Below are 20,982 nucleotides of genomic sequence, written 5' to 3' on the forward strand. Positions count from 1 at the left end.
TTTAAAGGGCATAAATGATGAAGGGTTGTTATATTAATTGATAGGCTAATGTTCTCTGCAACTTGTGGTGATCTATGATAGGGACATTACAAGATGCATCTAGTCTTGATTGAATATTCTTGCCTCTTGTGGGTTAAAAACTTAAATGATAAATTAATTACCCTAAGGGATGGATTTGGTTCTGGTTGGGCGTCCTTGCCTCCTGTGGGCCAAATGATGAATTGATTACCCCAAGGGATGGTTTTGGTCCCGATTTTATGTTATTGCCTCATGTGGCCTAAGTGGTGAATTGATTACCCTAAGAGATGGTTCTGGTCTTGGTTGGACTTTCCTACCTATTTTGTGGACCAAGTTAACTTTGGCTACATTATATTCATGTGTTCCCTCCATTTTTTTTATGTGTATGTTTTGTGTTTTAATGTTATGCTTTGTGTTTCGATATATTCACTTGTTTTCTTTGTGAATGCTCCATGTTTTCACGCATTCATGTGTATGCATCATGTTTTCAAGTGTACGATCCATGCTTTGCTTTATGTTTTTAGTTGATCTAGAAGAAGAGAATAACTAAGAGTGAACAAAAAGATATGAATTTGTGGTATGCTATCATGCGAACATTGGCATTTGCAAATTCAATTGACACCATTATGAGATGGGCTTGATCTTTTTTCTAGAAGAAGAGAGAAAAAATTCTCTCAAGCTTTGTCAAGTTTCTACTATTGATCATAATTCACTTTCAAAATAAGGGAGAGAACACATATGATAATAATTGTGCAGTGGAAGGTGGATATGGATGAGATTCCATGATCATTTAATCATTGCTTGAGGATGAGCAAATTTGGGAAGGGCATGTAACGTCCCCTTTTTGAAATAGGATTTAACATAATTAAATCAAAATATAAAAGGATAAAAATAAAATATAAAGTAATAAAATAAATATTAATATATAATATAATTAATTTTAGTTAAGTTGGTGAAGGGTCAAAAGGCATGAAATGAAAAGGTGCAGCTCGATCAAACATGTGATATATAGTGGGAAGAGAACTTCATTTGAAAGGGGGAGAGAGTATAAAATGGAAGGTGTGAAGCAAGGAAGATTAATTGAAGAGGATAAATAGAAATAAGAAGAAAATAAGGAAGTGATTCCTTCAAAGGTCAAAAGTCTTGAAGGGTTGTGACTCTTTGAAAACGTGGTGATTTTGGAGGTTTGTTACTCTTTGAAAGAGGGCCAATTTTCAAGGGTTGTGACTCTTTCCAAAGGCATAATTATTAAGGGTTGTCTCATCCAAAGAGGGGTAAACCTTTGCAAAGGGAGCCACGATGAAGAGGTGTGGTTCAAGCTCACATTGCAAGATATGAAGGGGCAAGTGTTTCATTTGAGGACATTTAGGGAGAGCAATTTGGGGAATATTATATTATTCTCAAAGGCAGCATTGATAAGTGTTGACTCAATTCTAATGAAATGTGGTGACCCTTTTACCAATAAAGTATACAAGAGTTATCATTCCAAGCCAAAATGGAGGAATAACAGTAAAAGAGTGTTATGCAGATTTTGAGAGTAGACTGAGTAGAAGAATAACATTTGATAAAGGAGATTGATTTAAGAGATCAAGCTGATATGAAAAATTGGACTTTCGGTATTCATACAACTTATTTCATCTTATTTAAGTAAGAATTGCGACTCTAACTGCTAAGAATTACAACTCTAACTGCATTTTTGCTCTTGCTTCATTTTGGATTTGTGAATTCAGAGCAAACTATAAGTTGTTCTGAAAAAGGACATCACATGAATAGTATCAATAAATATGATAATTATTTTCTTGAATCCTTTTTTAATTGTGGAAAAATATTCGATTTGATATAATATTAGTTCTGAAAGGGGACATTACATGAATGGTATCAATAAAGATGATAATTTGTTCCCGAACTCTTTTTATTAGTGCATATAGTTGGGCCATATACATTTGATCAAGAAAAATATTCAATTTGAGCAAAGATATAGGTAATACTACTAATTTTACTCATCACTAGTGTCGTTCTTTTCAAGTGATTTCATGTTTGATAATTGAGGATCTCTTGTTGCACTTGTTCCTATTCTTCTCCTTGTATTGCATCCGCTTATCTTTCATTTGGAATTGGGTGGGCTGTTTGCTGATCGATTCCTTGTCCTTTTCTCATTTCTCCCTAGGGGTGAATATTCCCCTACTTTTTTTGCACCTCCAAAAAGATTCAAGGTGATATCAAAGGTAGATTGTCCTTATATATCCAAATATCCCCCTAACAAAGTATGATTTGTATGCAATATTATTTGCAAATCTCCATTTCTACCTAATTATTGCCAGGTTTTGGGGTTTGATTTTGTTTCTTATTTCTCGAGAGACTCGGTTCTTCCAAGGCTAGCAGTTGTTTTGAATTCTTTAGCAATTCTCTTTGATTTGACCACATTTTGAGCAGTTAGGGTAGAACTCTGACAACCCTTGACTTCATCCTTTTGTATTCAGCTCCTTTCTTAGGTCCGGATTCCAATTGAATATGGCATTGTGTGGTAGGTTTAGGAAGGCACAAATGTGCACATATAACCAAAATCATTTTATGATTTTATTTTATCAGCCATTATGAAAGTGTATAGGTAATTGTCTAGTCCTACCAGGAGCAAAGAGCTCCAGTTTTAGAGTTTGGTTATACATTCTAATCCACAATTGTGTATTCAAAACATTGTGGTTAGAAGGGTCAAAGTTTGGCTCCTAATCCTTGATGTAGAATCCAGCTCGATCCATTAGCCAAGGTGTCCCTTATTGATTTTTTTTGAATCTTTGATTCACACTCAACTTGGAAGAAGCCTTTTGCAGATTTTGGACTTTCACCTCTTGCCCTTCCTCTTCTTGCCTCCTGAGACTTTCCTTCAATTGATATATTATTCTGCTTTATTGCTCCATTTTTTTGTGCTCCCAATCTTTTTGTCATTTCTCTGCATTTTTCCGCTCTCTCTCTCTCTCTCTCTCTCTCTCTCTCTCTCTCTCTCTCAGATTGATATTTAATTATATTCTTATTTTAAATTTTTGGGTCTTGAGGCTGGTACACAATCACGATTCCATTAGTATTATGTTTTATGCTATATTTCTTGTTTTGTGCATTTCATATGCTCTGAGGCTATACTTTATTTTGTTTCAAATATTAAGCCTATGTTCATGTTATGTCAGTTATCTGAATAGATGCCTTGTTGTGCTATGTGGAAAACAGACCGGATTTGTTAATTCACTTACGTTTGCACAGTCTGGACGATTTCTTATTGCTGGAGTTGGGCAGGTACGCTTTTTATTTTTATACGCAATCTGAGTTCAGTATGATTCAAAACCATTGTATTTTTTATTTTCAGCTTATATTGAAGGTTTTTATTTGTTGTTTCTATGGTGGGCAACAACAGCTCAAGGTTGAATTCTTGTCTGTTTTTGTTCTAACTTCTAATATTCAACAATCTAGAAGAATGCCAAAATTTCTAACATACATGCATTGACATTGCATTTTTTTGGTAGGAGCATTCTTCTTTAATGATAAACGTGGTCTTGCATTTATGTGGTTGCACCTAATACTTCCTATTCTCCTACTGCTGAAACATTGATTTATAAGGGGTAGTCTATTTGTTTAATTGCTAGATTAAATGTGCATCATGCCTCTATCTCCCTAGCTCAAGGTTTCTTTTCTGATAAAGATTCACGTACCCATATACCTTGTATCTTGATTTACCATTTCATTAAGCTCAAGTATTGGACGACCGTGAATGATAAATAACCTTTTTTGTGAACACAAATTCATAATTGTTTGCACAACTTGTTATTTGGTATTTTTATGAACCTTTCTCAATTGATTAAAATTTTGAATGCAATGTTGGACCATTTTTATACCTTTCTTGAGCAACAGCAACACTAGATATCTTATGGACATGCAGATATCCAAGGTAAATGCAAGTCGACCTACACGTTTAGGTGAACATGTGATGTCTGTCCCTTTTGGGATTTACTTGGATTAAGCCCAAAAATAAAAAATCAACTTCAAGATGAGAATGCATAATGCTCAGTGACATAAACTTGTAATAAAGTTGCCCACTCTAAAGATCCTAATTGGAATTATTTTTGGTTTAGGATCTGCACTTGTCAATAGTCACTAGAAACTTATATTACTACAATAAATATTAATAATCCATAATAGCTTTTTAATTACATAAATCCATATTAATATCTAATTCCACATCAATTTCATTTTGAGCAATTATATTCCAATATTTAATCATATTAGGAATGTATTAGGAATAGCTTGCATACTGCAATCCCAAGGATAATTGTTTTTGTATTCTGAGAGCATGCGCGGAGCTCACATCCATCCATCCCAGGTGGCCTACTTGATAAGACTCTCAAGCCCAAGGGCACTCAATGCCCTTGGTCCATATGTATGACAAGCGTAAGGTCTCCTCCATCCCTCAGTCCACCCTGGAGGTTGCTGTCCTTGTTCTGACTTGGGGGCATGCAACTCGCCTCAACCCATGAGAATGGCTCCAACCATCTTAGAGTGGCATACTTGATGGGGCCTCAAACTTAGGGGCACTTAATGCCTCTGGCCTACAAGCATAACAGTCATCTTGGTGGGCATGCTTGGGTCTCATGAACTTCAAAATATGTTCCTAAAGGAAATTTCTTTATCATTGCCAGCAAAATATCTCTTGATGAATTAATAGATTTATTCTCAAACAGATGTAACAAGTACACACACACACACTCACACACCCCTATGCACGCACGCACACACACAAGTTGCTGCTCTCTATTTGTATTTCCAAATTGATGTCTGTGATGATTGATTGAATGAATTCCTTTGATTTGTTGATTTGAGGTATTGGTGGATGATGATCTAAGATTGTTGATTTAGTAAAGTGATGGTTGATTGCTGGATTGTTTTTATCTTATTCACAAGATGAAGTGATGATTGATGATGATTTGATTGACCTAACTGATTGTTTGTTTGCTTGATTTCTTTAGGGATTGTTGATTGATGGATGAATGGAGGATTTGTTTTGTTGGATTTTGGAGTGATGATTGAACATTGAATGCTTGAAACGATTTCTCATTTATACTTCATTGGTGAAAGAGTCACCTCCTTTCATAAGAATTGGGTCACAACCCTTCTTTGTGCCTTTTGATAATAGTACCAAAAGTATCTAATAGAAAACTGACCTAGCTATTTATCCAAGGTTAGAAGATTGTATTTGGGGCTTGGTAAGTGCACTCAACCCTACACCTGTTAACGATGCAATTCAAAAAGAACTTAATGTAGTCATCATGCTTACGAAGGACAAGAACTGTACAAAGACTCAAAATCTCCTAAGCCTTTTAGTTTTTATAAAGACAAATGAAAAAACCATTGATGCCTTACAAAGAAAGGAAAGAGTCTATGAAAAACAAATTGTGTTTTAAGTGCAAGGAAGAAAGGGAATAGGATATATTTGTAAAAGACAATGCGAAGACCAAAATTTGTATTTTAGCTACCAATAACAATTGATACTAGGCACGTGTGGAAAGGAAAGTCGAGCATGCTGTATGGAAGCATTATCTGGCAAAGTAGTATAGAAAGGAGGGAAAGAAAACCCTAGCAAATGAAGATGGGGTGAAGAAGGGAAGATCATGGGAACTTAGCCACCATCTCACAAGCCTCCAGATCTTGGGTAGTGGGGCATTCTACAACTTGATCAACAAAGACTTAGTTGCAAAATTGAAATTGGAGATTAAGGACTTCAATGGTTTTACAATGGGTCAATTTACCAAGATAATTCCCTGAGTAGAAATTACTCCAGGGAAACACCCTAGCGAAGAGGATTTCCGTGTAACATTAGATGCCAGTGAGAGATTGGGTACTCGGATACGCTCCTTGGGATGCTTCATTTTTGACCTTCCAAATTTGGAGATATTTTTCCAACATAATGGAGTAGTAGTCACTTTGAGAGGGTTCCTTGATAGATCACCAAAAGTAGTCTCATCTCAAATGAAGAAGAGTGGTTTTTTAACCACTAGGGTTGTACCAAAAGGTCGACCTGCGAATACCCGATACAACCACTAGACTTATAGAAGACACATGAGTCAGTTAAACCATGTTGCGAATCCAGTGAGGGATGTTGGCCTATTGCTAATTTAGCCGATAGGCAATTTGTAGGAACTTTGTTCCCAGAAATTAAATTTTTGACGAAAAAGTTGTCAGTTTGGCCGAAAAATTGTAAATCTTTCCCATTAATTATTATCGACCAGTTTTTATCTCACTCCACTTTTAACTCTTGTTTTGATATTTATTAGTTGTTATATCCACTTTTAAATATTGTTTTTCTTTTTCTATATATTTAAAAAAAAAAACTATTACTTGTGATCTCATATTAGTTCATGTTGTGATCTCTATTTATTTAATTTTTGATTCTCAAAATTGATTTTGGTTTTAGCTTTTAAATTATTTTATTTTGTTCTAATGATCGAACATTGAATGCTTGAAACAATTTCTCATTTATACTTCATTGGTGAAAGAGTCACCTCCTTTCATAAGAATTGGGTCACAACCCTTCTTTGTGCCTTTTGATAATAGTACCAAAAGTATCTCATAGAAGACTGACCTAGCTATTTGTCCAAAGTTAAAAGATTGTATTCGGAGCTTGGTAAGTGCACTTAAGCCTACACCTGTTAACTATGCTATTCAAAAAGAACTTAATGTAGTCATCATGCTTACAAAGGACAAGAACCATACAAAGACTCAAAATCTCCTAAACCTTTTAGTTTTTATAAAGACAAATGGAAAAAACATTGATGCCTTACAAAGAAAGGAAAGAGTCTATGAAAAACAAATTGTGTTTTAAGTGCAAGGAAGAAAGGGAAGTAGGATACATTTGTAAAAGACAATGAGAAGATCAAAATTTGTGTTTAGCTACCAATAAGAATCGATACTAGGCAATTGTGTGGAAAGGAAAGTCAAGCATACTATATGGAAGCATTATTTGGCAAAGTAACATAGAAAGGAGGGAAAGAAGACCCTAGCAAATGAAGATGGGGTGAAGAAGGGAAGATCATGGGAACTTAGCCACCATCTCACAAGCCTCCAGATCTTGGATAGTGGGGCATTCTACAACCTGATCAATAAAGATTTAGTTGCAAAATTGAAATTGGAGATAAGGACTTCAATGATTTTACAATGGGTCAACTTACCAAGATAATTCCCTGACTAGAAATTACCCCAGGAAAACACCCCATCAAAGAGGATTTCCGTGTAACATTAGATGCCAATGACAAATTAGGTACTCGGATACACTCCTTGGGATGTTTCATTTTTGACCTTCCAAATTTGGAGATTTGTTTCCAACATAATGGAGTAGTAGTTACCAAAAGTAGTCTCATCTCAAAGGAAGAAGAGTGGTTTGTTAACCACTAGGGTTGTACCAAAAGATCGACCTATGTATACCTGATACAACCACTAGACTTATAAAAGACACATAAGTCAGTCAAACCATGTCGCGAATCCAGTGAGGGATGTTGGCCTATTGCTAATTTAGCTGATAGGCTATTTGTGGGAACTTTGTTCCCAGAAATTAAATTTTTGACTAAAAAGTTGTCAGTTTAGCCGAAAAATTGTAGATATTTCCCGTTAATTATTTACCGACCAGTTTTTATCTCACTCCACTTTTTACTCTTGTTTAGATATCTATTAGTTGTTGTATCCACTTTTAAATATCATTTTTCTTTTTCTATATATTTAAAAAAAAAAATTACTTGTGATCTCACATTAGCTCATGTTGTGATCTCTATGTATTTAACTTTTGATTTTCAAAATTGATTTCGGTTTTAGCTTTTAAATTATTTTGTTTTGTTTTTTATATTAGTTTATTTTTTTCTTTAAATATTATTTTTAAGTTTCTATAATTTATTTAGTCAATAAAATATTTGTTAGAGATGTTGCTATTTTTTCATATTATTTTTTTGTATTCCTTTTATTAATTTTTCATAATAGATTTTTTGAAGGGGTTTTTTTAAATGATTTTTTTTCATATTTGATAAATTGAATTTAAATAAATAATATTTATTAATCTATTTAAAAGATTTTTAATAAATATTATGTTATTTAAATTGAAAATTATTAATAATCTAATTTGTTCACAGAAGATTATATTTTAAATCTCCATTTTTAACTATTGTTTTTCTTTTCCTATTTATTTTAAAAATAATTACTTGTGATCTCCACATTAGCTCATGTTGTGATCTCTATTTATTTAGCTTTTGATTTTTAAAATTGATTTTGATTTTAGTTTTTAAATTATATTTATATTAGTGTAGTTTTTTTAGTTTCTATATTTTATTTAGTCAATAGAATATTTGTTAGAGATGTTAGTTTTTCATATTATTATTTTTTTATTTCTCTTATTAATTTTTCATAATAGATTTTTTGATTTTTTTTAATTTTAATTTTTTTTCATATTTGATTACAAAAAATTTATCGGTTAATTATTATTATTTGTGGTTAAAGATTTTTTATTATTAGTTAAGCTTGAGTAGATTTGAACCCAAAACCTCCCAATTAAGAGGCTCACAATTTACCGTTATGTTGTAGGCTCTTGCCTTCATATTTGATAAATTGAATTTAAATAAATAATAATTATTTATCTATTTAAAAGATTTTAGTAAAATGCTATGTTATTTAAATTAAAAATTATTAATAATCTAATTTGTTCACGTAAGATTGTGTTTTAAAAAATAATTTTATTATTGAGCACCTATCAAATTATCGTTGCAAGCACATGTATGCAATTGCTAGTAATCCCCCTCCCAACATTGCTCATTGCGACCTGCAAGGATTCAAACTTGTGACCAAGTTCTGATATCACTTGTTAACTGCTAGGGGTGCCGTTGCACCAAGTGATCGACTTGTCAATGCCTGATACAAACTACTAGACTTATTGAAGACACATGAGGTTGTTAAACCATGTCGCAAATCCAGTGAGGGACTATTAACATGGTTTGTGCAATGTATGACTATTAACAAGACTTTTTCCCAAGGGAAGATAGTTCACATTGATATCCAACCCATGTAAAAAGAACATAGGAAGGTATTTGGTGATATTCCTCTAGGACTACCCCCAAAGAGAGGATTTGAACCTTTTGCATCCATCCTGGTGCTAGTTGAGAAAGTCAATGGCACTATGAAGATGTGCATAAATAAAAGGGTGTTAAAACAAAAAGACAAGAAAAACTCCCCTACTTTATCCCAAGAATTAACAGATTAATTAATGAATTACACAAATCAAAATATTTTTCTAAGATCGATTTAAGGTCTAGGTACCATCAAATAAAAATGAGAAAAGAAGATATTCCCAAGACGACTTTTAGGTTGGACACTTGAATTTTTGGTCCTACCCTTTGGCTTGACCAATGCCCCTGCAACATTTGAATTGTGCACGAATAATATATTGAGGAAACAACTAAGGAGGTTTCTATTGATCTCCGATAATATCCTTCATTACAATAGGACATGCAAAGAACATATGATTTATACTATGTTCCCCCAAGTTTCCTGTACAGGGACGGTGTTCGATGGCAGGATGGGTTTTCAGGACGGCAAATTTTTATGGTGATTTTGGGGATGGGGGGGATGGCAAACGGGGACGGCTATATATATATATATATATATAGAAAAATTAAAAATATATGTTGAAATTTGCAAATATACACATCATTCATATGAGCATGTCATTTAAACATTATAGAACCATAACATACAACATTTGAATGCCATCTAGGAAATAATATCCGATTTTAGTACCCAATTGTCAAAATGCATAACAATATCAGTGAACGCTAAACAATAAACATTAACAATTGTCAATATCAAAATGTCATAATGATAAACATGATAAATCTGAAAATCAAAATCAAAATATGCCCAAAGCTATAGGCCCAAAGGATAGAGGGCTGCCATAAAGTAATAAGTATCAATGTATCATAATCATGTTTTTTTTTAACTTAAAAAACAAAACATAGAAAAATGAAGCAGCTTGGTGCTCCTATTTTGCCTCTATTGCCTTTTAGGGCATTTGGACGGGTGGGGCCAACCTAGCCGACCAAGTTGGAGGCTTTAAAATATTTTTTTATGTTAAAACTTTTTTAATTTTATGTAAACAAAAAAGGGGGACGGCCAGCCATACCTAGTACGGAAAGGGAATGTTCGGAAAGGGAACGTTTGGACGTTCCCTTTTCGTACTGGGTACAGCTAGCCGTCCCCCATTTTTTCCCTCTAGCGTCCCCAAGTTTTCGAGATGTCCCCTGCATTTTTTCACTTTTTGGGGACGGCTAGGGGACGTCCCCTACTTGTCCCCCTCGTCCCTAGGACGTTCCTGTCCTCAAAATGTCGGGTTTTAGGCCGGGTATGCATCCCCGGGGAACATAGGAATTATATTAAGCGAGTTCTAAGCATTTTGTGACAAGAACCACTATACACGAAGACTTGCAGATTTGAATATGGGCTAGAGGAGATTTTGTACCGTAGTCATCAAATCAATGCACGTGGAGTGAGTGTCGATGAGGATAAAATTAAAGCCATCAATAAATGGTCAACTAAGAACCCTAACACATTTATGGGGATTTGTGGGAATATGCAATTATTATTGATGGTTTGTAAATGGATTTTTTGAACTGGCCACTCCACTCACAGGCTTAACTAAAAAGGGCGCTTTTGTATGGAATAAGCGACTCAATAGGCTTCTAAGAAATTAAAAGAGGTATAGGAGCTTATGCCCTATCTTAGCCATGCTTAATTTTACGTTCTTTCATAGCCATCCTTGATTTTACGTTCTTTCAAATTGGTACTCCATCTATGACAAGAAGAAGTTAGCCATCATGCATACCCTATAACCTAGTCAAGACTATTTGGTTTGTGGGAAGTTCCATGTCAAAATAGATCATAATAGCTTGAGATTCTTTATTAATCAAAGCACCTAAATGAAAAACAATATACAAGCCTATAACTTTTGATCTTGATTATGTTTGTCCCCAGATGCCCTATCATAAGGATCCCACCTTAACTCCATGAAAAACATTGGAGCCAATTAGAGGAATGACATCATTGCGAAATATGTTAAAGACACACAAGATGATAATATTCTAGAAGGAAATATGCTCAATGAAGAATACAAAGTAGTAGAAAAACTTTTCTTGTACAAGAATAGGCTTTCTTGGTACCCAATTCTAAAATGAAGGACACGATTATTAAGGAATATTGTGGCAACTCGTTAGCCGGTCACCATGGATTTGACAAAACTTACAAAAAAGGGGAAAATACTTTTGGAAGGGACTTAAAAAAAGATGTCCTTTGATGTGTACAAAAATGTATGACTATCAAAGAAACAAAACTGAAGAAAGTCATCCAGTCATGTTCCTACAACCTTCATCCAATCCAAATGAAAAATGGGAATTATCTTTATGGAATTCATAATCTGGTTACTCAAGGTTGAAGGAAAGGATTGTATGTATGTAGTGGTGGATTGTCAAGCTCTGCAAATAGTTGAAACTTCTAACCGCATGACCTTGCAAGTTATCAGTGGTAAAGATAGTTCCTGAGCCTATCTTGGTAAGTTCTCTTCCATTTAATAGGTACTAAACTTACACCCAATACAAGCTACCATCCCCAAATAGATGTACAAACAAAGATTGTAAACAAGTGATACAAGGATACTTGAGGAACTATGTCTCTAGACAAGAAAATGAATGGACAAGATGGTTGCACCTTGGTGATCATTGTTATAATACCTCCAACCACATGTCATTGTTCATCCAAGAAAGTTGAGTACCAAGGGCCAAGGACTTTGCACAACAAAATATGGATATCGCGAAGACTCTCAAGGGCATCTAGCATCGTACCTGGAACTAACAAAAGATCTATACCAATTGGAATTGCATTGAGAGAACGCTTGAAGTTGGAGGTTTGGCTTTCTTATGGTTACAACCTAAGTTATCGATTCAGATGCGGATATAGGATGTAGGATTTTTTTGGGTACGGATGTGTTTAAATTCTTTGCATATTAATAAATATGCAAAGAATTTAAGAAATTTATAAATACAAGAACTTAAGAGTTAGAAACATAGAAATAGACAAACATACATCATTTGATAGTATCGTATGATGCTTTACCATTGATCAAGATTCAAGATTATTTATATGTCAATTAAATAGTTCAAACTTCAAATTTAACTTCATAGCCACAATTATTCATGTTCTAGACTCCATGTCCAAACTACAAAATCAAAAACATAGTTCACGATTCAATGTTCACTAATCAGAATCATAAGGATTCTCAAAAAATTCTGGATCCTCCTCATCTCCAACATTTGCAAGCTCCATATCATTTGAACCAAGAATGGTTCCACTTGCACTAGATGCACCCTGTGTCATAGACCTATCATCACCATCATCCACCATCTTAGTAAGATCATGAAGTGTTGCATCCAAGTTTGCACACTGAGGGAGTACATCCCAAATTTTGGCTGCCCCATCCAAGTATTCATCATCCTTATGTGACAAAAGATGCAAGCTGGTATGAATGTAGACCAAGTCCTCAGCTTTCTTTGACCCCAATTGGTTGCGCTTCACTGAATGGATATAAGAGTATGTAGCCCAATTCCTTTCAGCAGCATAAGAATTCACAACTCACATTGTGTTCACAAAATTAATTTTTAAACATACAAACGAAAAGCAAATGACAATATGATAGATGTTAAACACTAGATTGTAGAATACAAGTTGTATTCTAAAAACAAAAATCAAAACTTACTTGTGAGATGATTTTGATTGCAAGATGTTGTAGATGTTGGTATGGCTGATCATACATGTACCACCATGTGATTGCTCCCATTTCATTTTGGTCCTTAATTGGAAATGGAGTAAGTGTTGCTCCGAAAGCAAATAGTTAAACTCTAGCCTCACCTTTTCATGCATCTCATCATCTTCGAAGATTCTTGCAAAAGCTTTGGAGCACCCATTAGCAAACTCTTCATCACCATATGGTGCAATTCTATCTGGCATTGAAAGTATCGCCTCACTATAATACCCGAGAGATAAAGCATATGCAAGGGGGTGCAATGGGGTAGTCATCTTCTCCCAATGATGAAGAATTACTGCTTCTGCTTTAATGCATAAGGCTTGACATTCTGTAGGGTCACTCTCATGTGCTTGTATAGAATGTTTTACCATCTCAATCATGGTGTCCATGCCATTGTACACATCTGCCAAGCAAGGTGTATCTGTATCGGCAAAGCGAAGCATAGTCATGATGGGCTCGGTGATATCTAGTACGTATTGCACACGAGTCCACCAACAATCATCCAAGATCATACCCCTAATCTTTAGGGCTCTTTCTGTATTTGAAGCCTTCCACATACCCCATTGAGGACAAATGACTATTTGGCTCAAAGCGTCTTGCACCTTAAGAAGTCGTCTCATAACAATAGTATGAGATGCAAAACGGGTCTTAACAACCTAAGCAAGTGAACAATATGTCAATTGACAATAAAAGTGTAAATATTAACTAAATTGCAAATCCATGAAATTTAATAATTACAAAAAATTAATTTACCTTCAGCAACTCCAATTTTGAGTACGTTCTAAAAATGGATTGTGATTTTTTTCCAAACATTTGTGTGTCCTCTCCCTTTTTGTATATTTGCTTCACCTAATCTATTTGAGTGCCAATCTCTTGCATGATCAAGTTGAGGGAGTGTATAGTGCATGGTGTCCAAAAAATATGGTTATACCGACCCTCAACCAAAGCACCAACTCCCCTACAATTTTTGGCACTGTTTGTAACAACTTGGACCATATTCTCACTACCCACCATATCTATGGCCTTAATGAAAATATTAGAGATGAATTTTGAATCCTTCACCTCCATCTAACAATCAATTGCCTTTAGAAACATTTCCCGTTTGGGGGACACTGCAATCACATTAATTAATGACCTGTTTCTTGTATCTTCCCAACCATCAACCATAATTGTCACACCCAAAATTTTCCAAGCACTTCTAATGGGTTGAAGTTCTTTCTCTATAGAAACTCTCTCCTTTTGCAAGAGTATGGTACACACGTTTTCATACCCAGGACTTGTGTAATCATTTGGTGCTTCTTTGATGACTCTTTCCATTTCCTTCCAATGTGGTGATCTTACCAGGTTGAACGCAAGGCCATTAGCATAGAGGCAACGTGCAATGGCTTCATTAGCGTGGTCTCTTGCCTTCATTTTAAATGTAGAGTGCAATGGGCCTCTTTTTTGGGCTGATGCACTATTTTCTACTTCTTCCTCCTCTCCCAGTACAAGTACTTGCATGAATGAACGTTTGGAGGATACAATTGGTTCCGGTTCAATGGGTGATTGCATTTTGTTCATTTTTGAGGAAGGAGGTTGATAATAACTTTTTTTTGATCTTTTAACCAAACGATCGACAACTTCTTGTTCTTTTATGAACGAAGCTATCTGTGCATCAAACAACCCCTTCCCCTCTGCACCTTTGCATATTCCAAAAGCTCTACGAACTGGGCCCATAAAATGAAGTTTTACTCGGGAATAAGAGCTATTAAAAGGCTTTCTTTTGTTACTTTGATAATAACTACAACTCCAACTATAGGAGCCACCACTTGAAACCTGTGATATTCTTGTTGCATGTCTTCATAGAGGAGACCCTAAATTAATTTTGAAATTATCCCCTCCTTCCCCTGCCATTGAACTCTGACCTTGCCCTCCCTCCCACTGAACTTTGACTACTAGTGGCCCTAACTACCGGTGGCAACCATTCTTGCACAATACAATGTAGTTTCTTTCTATAATAAGAAATTAAATAAATTTAAATAAATAAAAAAACTATGAATATCAATTATCAAGCATACAAGTAAAAAACAATGATACAAAACCATTCGAATAGATACCTAAACTTGTTTCTAAATTTCTTTAGAAAAAATAAATTGAAACAAACATGGAAGATTTCTTCACAAACTTCCAAAGATTCATCAAAATCTCAAAAAATTTCATTGAGACACTCAAGAATAGGATAAAATGCTTACCTCTTTGTGTTTTAATGAACTTGTGGAAGTCAACTCTCGCCCTACGATGATTCCTCTTTGAAAATATAATTAAGTTGCCTTCAAAAGGCCAAAATGGAAGCCAAATGAGAAGAGCAAACCCAGCTGCAACAAAATGATAGTTGAATGGTTGAAAGGCCTCTATTAGGGCCGTTTTAGGGTTTGGCAAATAAAATGTTATTAAAGTGCTAAAACGTACATGTTTTAATTTTCTTGTAAAAGTGAAAAGTCATTGTTTTTTTGTTTTTCTGGGCTGACGCACGTGGATGTGACTGGAATTTCCCAGATGCCACCCACAGGCATCCAAATGTGGACGGAAGCCTACAATGCCTACATTGGTATCCTAGGTTACAACCACAAATAATTTTCAATCAAGGCTAGTGGAGTGGAAGCTCGATTTTTCGGATAATACAAGATTATTAGAGAGATGTGATAGCTTTGGAATTGGAATTGTCTGGAAATATTAGAATCCACAATATATTTCATGTTTCCATCGAAGGCAAATTTATTTTTGAAACTTGAAATCTTCCTTGCTATGCGGGAGAAAAGATTATAGAATAAGACTTCCGAGCTATGGGGAAGAAAAGATAAAAGAATAAGACTCCCAAATTATTGGTTCAGTGGAGAAAGGCCTGCCTATAGAAGATGCTACATGGGAAAGAGAAGATCATCAATTGTCTGAATTTGAGATTGCTCGAGGATAAGCAATATTGGGAAGGGCAGACTGTCATGGCCCCGCAATAACCTAAAGTAAAAACAAATATTTAAATTGATAATGAAGATATATGTATTCCACCCAAAAAACTGTTACTCTCCTCCAGTGAAGGTGGTGATGGTAGTTCATCGTCTACAGCAGACCATGGATATTGATGATACATTTTTGTCAAGCAGCAGTACGCAATCGATTATGTATTAAGAATATTACTAGTTGTGTTGTGAATAGATGTTAGAGATAGTCATAGTTAAGAGCAACCACCTAATTAAGACAAGCGATCAAGGCCAACAATTAGTTGGAAACAGTCACAGTACATTCGGGAGAAGGTATACCATATGTTGGTTGACAGATTTATCCTTCAAAATGAATGATACAGAAAGACTCAGAATGCCCTAACAGAAGAACAAACTCAACCAACAGTTGGAAAGACTATCATGGAATTGCTAGCTTTCCTCTGAATCGAGAGCTACAGCTCCCTCCTAAAAGATATTCAACGAATTAGTTACTGATTATTTCTTTAACTAGAAGACACGAAGGCAACTGACATTCATTCATCAATACGAAATGAATGTGATTACATGAAAGATTCAGAGAAAAATAAACAAATGATCAACAGATCACATATTCAATCTTCCCTATTACAGAGAAATCAAAAGGGAATTTAATATCTCTATCTGCAAAACATGTATACATAAACCAACAGATTCACATTGCAAACATCTACTTGACAAGATGATACAGGATAATATTAAAAAACATGAAAGAAACAACCAACTGATTTATTTCAATCAGAGAAGTAAATATCTGGACCAAAACATCTAGGATACAAACTTCTCTTTAATTTTCAATACACAACAAAAATGATCCTTGGATCACTTTTAACCCTGCCATTAAAATCTAGCTGCAGAAAACACAAATATAATTCCCCTTTCTCTCTGTTACAATCAGAACTTCGAAAACCATCTTCTCTTCCCTGTAGCCTACAGACTTTCGAGAAAGAAGCAGCCTTTTCTGGCCCATCTTTTTCAATAAACAGATTCCCCTGGAAAACATTATTCAGTTTTGCAACTGAATCTTGAAAAGGTCCCTCTTCATTGGTTTCTCACTTTTCCCTATTTTAAAATATCTGACCCTTATGTTTACCTTTGCTGTAAGGAAATATCATTTTATTTTTACCAATTCCTTTACTATTGACAAAAAAGTCTGCACCCTTGCTTGAGGTATGACCCTCAAGCGACCTTGTGTAACATGGAAACAACCTTCAAATGTGCGACTTGCGCTCTGAGGCTGAATGTTCGGAGAAGGCTGGCTTCCTTACTATTATGCACCTAAACTAAAACTGGGAAGGAAAAGGGACAAGGAGAACTGAAAGAGAATGTAGAAAGGGAAAGGGGGTGATGCTCCGAGATAGAAGTGTGGTCACAGCTCTGCCTATGACTGCACTACACAACAATGAAAATCCGGAATACTCTAGTCTTGACTCTATTCTATGTCAAAGGAACCACATGCAGGTTTGGAACTGATTGAAGTGCTGAAAGGAAAGATATTTCACTATGCAACAATTACTAATAGACTTAACACAACATATGAATCAAGAAAACAGAAAGGAACTATTCACTACAAGGCAAATACATGCACTAGAGAGCAGAATGGTAAGAATAGGTAAGAAAATGACAAGTTTTATTAATGGAAGGCAAAGTTGCAGTTACAATAACAGTGCACAAGGCTGCTGTCATGAACCAGAGAAGAACAGAGAAGAACTCAGAAAAAGTATTTACAACTTGTCTTTATAGAGCAGGCATAACTCGGATCTAAACTATGGAGTTCAAACCCCAACCTAAGTGGAGTTGAATTGCAGAGAGCAATAAATGAATATCAGAGTAAAATCTGATCTTAAAATCAGCTTGCTGTAGTGAAGTGACAAGAAGGGCAAAACAAATGCACCCAGCCGTAAGAAATCAAATCCCATGAGATTTGATCATTACATTCAATAAAGAGGCATGGAGATGCAAAGGTGTTGTGCAAACAAGGCCTAAGAATGTAGTTCAGCATTAAAGAACAATCCTTGTAATGTGTCATGGCCGCAACAAATGAATTCACACCACTGTTAGAAAACGCGTGATGGGATAACATGCACTGTTAACCTGCAGCAAAATTGTAGAGTTAACCCGCGTGGAATAAATCTGATTTGCCCCAAAAAAGATGAATCCTCGATGTAGATCTTCATTCTGAAATAGACGGCCCAAATGCTGCAAGAAATCTCCTCAACAAGTGAATAAAACCCAACTGTAGATCAAGATCTTCATAACAAATGGATGGCTGAGATGCATACATAAATTTTAAAAGATGCGTCCAGATCTAAGGCAGCTATGCAAAAATACAAAAACCATTGGATCAAAAGCAACCCAACATAAGAAGAATTTGCCATGTGGCATGAATCAGTTGGTCAACACATTCCCAATTGCACGGTGGAGGAGGCAGCATGCGATTTCATGAAAGCAAAAGGGTAAGCCTTCCGAAATAGCAAATTTCGTTATTTTGGAAAGAGGAGCAAAGTCATTCTCTAAAATGGCGAAAATGGTTAACCCTGACAGAAAACGTGTGTTAACCCGCAACTTGACAAATGAGACGACCTAGTTCACTAGGTCAAAGAACACACTGAACTAGCTCGATTGATGAAGGAACCGAGTCAATTTGGTTCATGAAGAGACCGAGTTAACACAAAATGTTAACCCCAACCTAATTATGTGTTAACCCACAAAAAGAAAATAGTCCATTGAAGATATCCCTGATCGGTTATTGATGGTGGGTTGAATGGGAGGCAAAAATGGCTAACACTTACGTTAACTCTCCCGTGAACATAATTTTCACCTTTAATGAAAAGATTTAATCTCTTAATAGATATTAAAAATTGCTAATTTGGGTGAATATAGTTTCACTTGAGATCGCAAATATATATCCAGGTTTCCTGTCCAGTGAATTTCACCTTTCAGAACTTTGTGTAAATATTTTCAATTGAGTAGCAATACTCACTTGGCATATTGTTGGGCCTAGAGAGAACTATAATTTTTTAATTCTCAATACAATACTTCATGCAAAATGTTGCCTTTAATCCCCTTTACTTCTGGAAATGGATATAATTTTTAATTTTTTGATGTACCTTTGCCAATCAAGGGTAAATTTAGGAAAGTTGAACCCACTTTGTGTAAAGTTTCTGCTAATTCTTTGTTCTTTCAATCAAACTATTAGTTCAGTCTTGAATTGCTGAGAATGGTCTTCTAAATATTATGAATATTCAAATTGTTGAGGAATTTAACACTTATCTTAAATGTAGATCCAATACTCTACAATCGATCTTGATTGAATTAGAATATCTCTGATTTAGAATTCGTTGGATGTAAAATGCTTAGAGGAGCAGACTGCTGTAATTGTGTGTCCTATAAATTGCATTTACAACCTACTATATATCCTTTCTAAAGGGTATGTCCCTTAGAGGGACATAACCCTTCCTAAATGAGCACTAATCAAACTCCTTCCTAGTCTGCGATTCATGAAGATATAATTAATAGCACTTAACAAACTAATTGTTAGTTTGGTTAAACATTATAATCTTGTTTCCTAAGAAGTCGCTGGCCCTTAGAGTCATATATAAAATGCTAATTTAGAGATATATTATACTGAGAAGAACATTTATGGTCTGTACTATCAAACCTGTAGGTGATCAGGTTAACATTATTAACACTCCCTCTTAAACTGATAATCCTATAGAGAGATATTATATCTAGCAATACCAATACAGAAGAATTAATACTCTCTATCTGTTTGATTCTTCTTAGTATATGGTATCATAGAACACATGATACAAAGTCATATTACTAAACCTGTGGTATGACAAATCACTACTACTAGTGATATTATACAGGATAAATCTGAAGAGTAATCTCTTCGTTTATCCAAATTGTGATTTCATAGAAACTAGTATCACAACAATATCCAGAGTTTAAGATCTATCAAAAAACAGGATAACCTCAGAGAAGAATAAAATTCTCCTTTTATCCAATTTGTGACTCATAAACATAGCAATGTCTACATCACAATATGATCTTGAACTCATCTAGATCTTACAGTAGAACTCTTATGTTTAACACATTATCTAAGAGATAGTCATCTGTCATAATGTTTTGTACAAGTGTCCATTATTTTTCAGAGATCATCACCTCTTAAAATAATGAATACAAATGGTGGAGCCATAACAGTCGATAGCTTGACAAAAATAAAATTATTTTATTAATAATCAAAAGAGTACAAATGGATTACAACTCAACCATACCAAGTCTCCTCTCGAAATGTTCTATCTTTACTCTAGATAGAGGTTTGGTGAGTATGTTTGCTGTCTGATTTGCAGTACAAATGTATTCCAATTTTACAGAATTCTTGTCTATCATATCTCTTACATAATTGTAAGAAATTTCAATATGTTAAACCTGTCATGGAAAACTGGATTCACTAAGAGTTTGATGGAACTCTGATTATCACAATGAATAATCGTAGGATTCATGGCTTGCCCAAGTAAATTAATAATCCTACAAGTAACTTCCTCAGCCAGACTGCTTCATGAGAGGCCATTGCTGTTGCAATGTATTCTGCTTCTATGGAGCTCTGAGCAACTAAAGACTGCTTTTTGCATATCCAAGATATTAGAGTTGATCCTAAATTGAAACAGCATCTTGAAGTGCTTTTCCCTTCTTTAACACTTCCACCCCAATCTGAATCGGTGAATCCATGCAAATCTAAAGCAACTTTCTCATATTTGAGTCCAAAATTAAGGGTGCCTTGTAAGTATCTCATAGTGTGTTTAATCGCAACTAGGTGAATCTCCTTTGGTTCACACATAAACTGATTTAAGGCATTAACTGCATAGCAAATATCTGGTCTTGTATTTACGAAGTACATAAGTGATCCAATCATCTGTATGTAGAGAGTAGAATCTATGGAAGGTGATTCTGCTGCTGCTTCTTTAAGTTTATGTAAATTAGTCTTCATTGCAGAAGACATAGACTTGCAATTCCACATTCTAAATCTGTTCAAAATGTCTGATGTGTACTTCCCTTGATTAAGTATGATACTGTCAGAAT

General features: G+C 35.0%; 1 protein-coding gene across 1 annotated transcript in view; it reads left to right on the forward strand.

The window, feature by feature from the left end:
* Positions 1-20,982, forward strand: part of LOC149575986 (U3 snoRNP-associated protein-like EMB2271) — a 45,686-nt gene that overhangs the window by 15,222 nt on the left and 9,482 nt on the right. The window contains exon 6 of the mRNA XM_089816113.1: positions 3,238-3,303. Within this exon, the coding sequence (XP_089672239.1) occupies positions 3,238-3,303 (66 nt within the window). The remainder of the gene's footprint in view (positions 1-3,237; positions 3,304-20,982) is intronic.

This window comes from Cupressus sempervirens, chromosome 1, assembly GCF_028749045.1.
Source record: "Cupressus sempervirens isolate cs-2001-9-10 chromosome 1, ASM2874904v1, whole genome shotgun sequence".
NCBI lineage: Eukaryota > Viridiplantae > Streptophyta > Pinopsida > Cupressales > Cupressaceae > Cupressus > Cupressus sempervirens.